Source organism: Porites lutea, chromosome 3 (assembly GCF_958299795.1).
Source record: "Porites lutea chromosome 3, jaPorLute2.1, whole genome shotgun sequence".
In the NCBI taxonomy this organism is placed as follows: domain Eukaryota; kingdom Metazoa; phylum Cnidaria; class Anthozoa; order Scleractinia; family Poritidae; genus Porites; species Porites lutea.
The window spans coordinates 23,778,345-23,783,042 of record NC_133203.1 but is presented as its reverse complement, the minus strand read 5'-3'; the positions used below and the strand labels follow the sequence as shown (position 1 = coordinate 23,783,042).

At 30.8% G+C, this 4,698-nt stretch overlaps 1 protein-coding gene across 1 annotated transcript; it reads right to left on the bottom strand.

Annotated features, from left to right (window-relative positions):
- Window positions 1-1,039: 1,039 nt before the first annotated feature.
- Window positions 1,040-4,698, bottom strand: LOC140931998 (uncharacterized). Its single transcript, XM_073381666.1, has 4 exons — window positions 4,594-4,698; window positions 3,681-4,413; window positions 1,430-3,212; window positions 1,040-1,043 (listed from the first exon to the last, which is right to left on the bottom strand). Exons 1-4 carry the CDS (start codon window positions 4,696-4,698, stop codon window positions 1,040-1,042), a joined length of 2,625 nt encoding a protein of 874 aa, XP_073237767.1.

Sequence of the window (4,698 nt, the reverse complement as noted above, 5' to 3'; positions counted from 1 at the left end):
TCAAAGGTCACTCCTATTTAGTCCGACCTGCAGTGTTGATTTCTTCATGCTCAGTCCCCACAATAAGCCTGCTTTTCTAGCACTAATTCCTCCTTCTTTCACATCTCTTAATCCCTTTGTGACATTTTTCAGACCGTTGCAACCCCATTCTAGCAATCACAAGTGGGGAAAGTACGAGAATTCCAGGTTTAACTCAGACTCTTTCAGTTATAAATAGAAAATGCAGTCACGCGAAACAAGCCCGTGCACACGAAATCAACCCCCTGTGAATGAGTGAAGAAAATTTCCATACGGAGTTGAGTAGAATTACATTTTACGACTATATCATATATCCTAAGCTTTAATTATAGTTACTGATATGAAATAAATCTTAACCGGATAATGTACACAGCTAATTCATCGATTCTGTACAGCAAAGAAAAAACTGTCCGGATACTGGGCACATGACATCAAAACTTAGTGAATGTTTCTGGCCTCCGTTATTCCAAACAAATCGAATTTCAAGAAGAATTAATAAACTTTCTGAAAACCTGACTTCCTTAAGTATCTTCACTTTAAAAATAAAACAGTTTCTTTGAAAATATCACACATTACCCTCCCTTTTCTGAGCAGCACTAATTTTACTGCGCAGTAAACAGCGTAAATATTAGCCACGAAAAGTTTACTCACCTGAACAGAACGGCGTCTTCTGCGGCTGTTTCGCAAGCTTTTAAATCGCCAGAACTCTCATCTTAAAGCTGAAATGTCCAGCTTTCACTCGAAATACTTCGTTTACCGAAAATTGAAAAGGGCGCCTCAAAAATTGAGTTTTTGTTTCAAGTGTCCGGATACTGGTACCGTCCGGATACTGGGCAACATACTGTATGACATTTATTATTTCATTTTTATTAAATTCACTTATCTTAAAGCTATGGTTTTTACCTTACCCAAGAGGACTTCACGCTTGTCATCTTCATTACTTAGAGCTACTTTGTTAACTTCTTTCGAATATATATCATGATTTTCACTTCTTATTATATTCATTTTTCTCATTTGTTTTTTACCTAAAAATAAACATTGAACATAGTCATCAAAATCTAATGACTTTTTCACAACATTTTTCTTTATTCCTTTACATTTTCGCACCTCTTTATCCTCTTCTATTCTAAAACTGTAAAGTTTTGGTCGTAATCCAACAAAACAAGTTATTTGTTTTCCTGCTACTTCATCTTTAAACATTCCAATTACTTTTTTGTTAACTCCTGTCAGTATTCCAGATGGATGATTGGGGGGGTAATCAGACGTGTCAAACTTGTTTTTTATGTCATGTGATATATCTTTGTAAAAATCGTCTGTGTAAATTTGGTACATTAATGAGTCTGTATCTGTAAACAATAATTCGGCTTTATTCTTGTATTTATTTCTGATGTAATTATAATGAAAATCAAACATCAAAGTTTTTGACAAATCTAGAATTGCTTGACCGACATATACTGGTTTGTCAAAATAAATTTCGGTTTTTTTCATATGAACTGCTATAAGATTTTTATCAAATATCGTAGCCCTATCAAAGTTTGGACGACTTGTTAGTTTAGCAGCTTTCTTACGATTATCAACGAGTTCTATATTTTGTCTTTTCCTTATATTTTCTATTGTTTTTCCAAACACTGAATTATTCATAAGTTTAAAAAAGTCTTTCTCAAAACTGTTAGCTGCTGTTTTTCGAAGTTCAGTGTTTTTTCGTATATATGGTTCCATCCAAGGAGATTGGTAAAAAGATATTCCTCTATGAACCGCAGTTATTCTCATTCCCATCTCAAGATATTGACTAAGATTTCGATAATGAACAACATAGTTTTTTCTTGGTTTAAAATGGCAAATTAGTTTTTCAACGCCATTAACAACCATCTTCTCAGGTGCTAAAGGATAGTCATTATGTTTTTCCCATAAGGATGAAGGATATTCCAAATCAACTTCAAATATATATCCTTTTCTTCCACGATTCGACATACTATGATTTACTTTTTCTAGGATTTCCATTAATGTCTCTTTTGTTAGGTTTCTCATCCATTTAAATCCATGTGTTGGAAGTGATTGAGACATTGCCCAACCATAAAGGTTATTTGCATCGAGATATTGAATAAATGTGGACTCCTCATCAGGATTGTAAGATTTCATATATTTGTTATTCGCTTCTGCGTATCTTTTTGATATGTGAGTAATACCACCACGAATACCTTTTTCAATCATCATTAACATATCATAATCATGTAATAACTGTAATTCCTGCCCTGTTTCTTTGAGACAAGCATCCCAAGCTAAACCGGGAGATGTGTAATAATGAGCTGGATCTAACTTGTAATGTTTTAGAAAAGTTTTTCTAAAATTTTCAAATACATCTGACAAAAGTAGGACATCAGACTTTAGGTAAAGATCATGATAATCTCTTAATGATTTACATTTAAAAGTATCCCATACATTACTTGCGTGTTGGTAATCATCTTCAGTTATGTCTTCATCGTTTAGTTTTGAATAAAATTCTTCTTTTGGTGGTAATTGTGTTTCGGATAGTTTTTCAAGTGATGAAACATAATCATAAGGATAAACTCCCTTACGAGTAAGTAGATCTACATTTTTCTTAAATTCTCGTTTTGTATTATAAAAATCATCTGGTTGTAAATTTGAAACAAGATTAGCAAGTGATGTTTGAAGAAACTTAAATGAATCTATGAAACGAATTTCAAAATACAATGGAATCATTTGACCAGTTTTTTTAGACCTATACTCATCAACTTTAATCTTTTTAGAAAAGGATATGTATTTTTCTTCCGTTGAAGGAATGCAATTTAACTCACCTGGTAAAGTTGCGAGTTGTTTTATAAACAAATGAGCATCATACAATTGAAGATTATGAAATATAACTGGAAGAATTAATGGTTTCCTACACTTAAGATTACAACTGTTATGAGCAGCACCACGATACTGACCTTTAAAATGACAATGATCTCTAACTTCGTCTTCAAATAAATCTTTGTTACAAATATGACAAAATTCCGCTTTGTCAAATGATTTTTGTTCGTCTTTTGTTAGTATAAGAGGTTTTGGTCTACGATAAAAATCATTATAAATACTTTGTGTTGCTTCTGTTAGTTTTTCTACGCATATTTTTGATATATTTTCGTCTTCTTCTTTTTTAGTATATGTAATTGGTTTTATTCTTTTATCAACCACTCCTTTAATAAAAATACAAAATCCTGATGGTTCGTGTTTTTGGTAATTATAATTATAAGAATCTTTTGGATTAGGACAACAAGTATTCATTGGTTTGGTAAAACATTCAAAATCCGCATAAGCTACAAAAGGAATAGGTATTTGTTTGTTGTGATTTTTGAAATGTAAAATCGATCCTGATTTTGGCATTTTCACAGAAACTGTCTCGTTATTCGAACAATATAAAATATGTTTTTGTAATAATTCTTCTTTTGTAAAATGAGTAAAACATCTCTTACAAATATGAATTGGCTCATTTGTTCTATAAGTGATTTGTGACCGAAAAAGACGAGAAAAGTTTTTAATCAGAGAATAATGACATTTCCCATTCTCTTCATAAAGAAATAAATCTATTGATTTTTGAGGGTCACGTAACGCCATCCGGAGGGGATAAAACTTTTTGTCGTGAGTAACTGAAAATACATTTATACCTGGTAAATCTGGATTAAGAGTTTCAAATTTGGTAATGTCTCTGATTTTAACTGGAAAAGTAAATCCCTTAGGAATATTAAGCTCATGCTCATATTGTTTTAAATCTGTCAAACGACAATCATTCTTTTCTCTTGGATGGAGATATCGAAGTACAGACCATAAAAAACATTTAGAATCTTTATTTCGAATACTAACAATTGCTTTTTTTCTCATAATCCAATCTGGAAGAGGAATATAAGAAGAACCTTTCATTGGTCTAAAATTAACAGTATGAATTTCTAAATGTATGACTTCTTTAAAATACCACCCACTACCATTTTGTTGATAAATATTAATCTTTTCTATGATTTCAGTGATAACTTCATTAAGTAATTTTTTTACATCGGTTGATTTAAGATTAATATAAGTATTTGAATGAAAATATGCTTTATCCTGAACTTCTAATCTTAGTTTATAGTCACCTTCCACTTTTTCCATCATACAAACCAAAACAAACTTTACTTTGATATTTCGATGATTTCTAAGAAAATCTTTAAGAATAGATACTTTATTTCCAAAAAACTCTAAGGGAGTAATACCAGGTTCTCCCTTTATTATATGTTTTTTAGCAAATTCATCTAAAGCTGATTTTTCTTTTACAAGTCCTTGATTATGCTCCTTAATAGCTCTCTCAAGAGCCTCACGAAAATAAGGAGGGGTATCTTCTGGGATTTCTTTATTTTTAATACATTCCTGAAAATAATCATCAAATGATTTTATCTTTTTATTTTTAGTGGGGTTTTTCTTTTTTGATTTCCATTCTTTTTTTATATCAACACCTTTTTTTATTTTTTCATTGAGTTTATCTACTTTTCTAATATGACGAATTATTTTTTCTTTTTCACTTAATTCTTTATAATTATCCTTAATTACTTGTTTCTTCTTGTTTAATATTTGTTTTAATTCATCCAAAGATAAACTCTGATACTCTTTATCGCTTATAAAAGAATTAGAACTGTTAACTGATTTTTGAGTCAT

Bases quoted from the DNA above. Each gene is read 5' to 3' on its own strand.
- LOC140931998 (XM_073381666.1), bottom strand. From the start codon at position 4,698: ATGACTCAAAAATCAGTTAACAGTTCTAATTCTTTTATAAGCGATAAA. The intron at 4,414-4,593 runs GTAATTAAGGAT...GATTATTTTCAG, and splicing joins TATTAAACAAGAAGAAACAA to GAATGTATTAAAAATAAAGA. The intron at 3,213-3,680 runs GTATAAATGTAT...TTTTTATTAAAG, and splicing joins TCTTAATCCAGATTTACCAG to GAGTGGTTGATAAAAGAATA.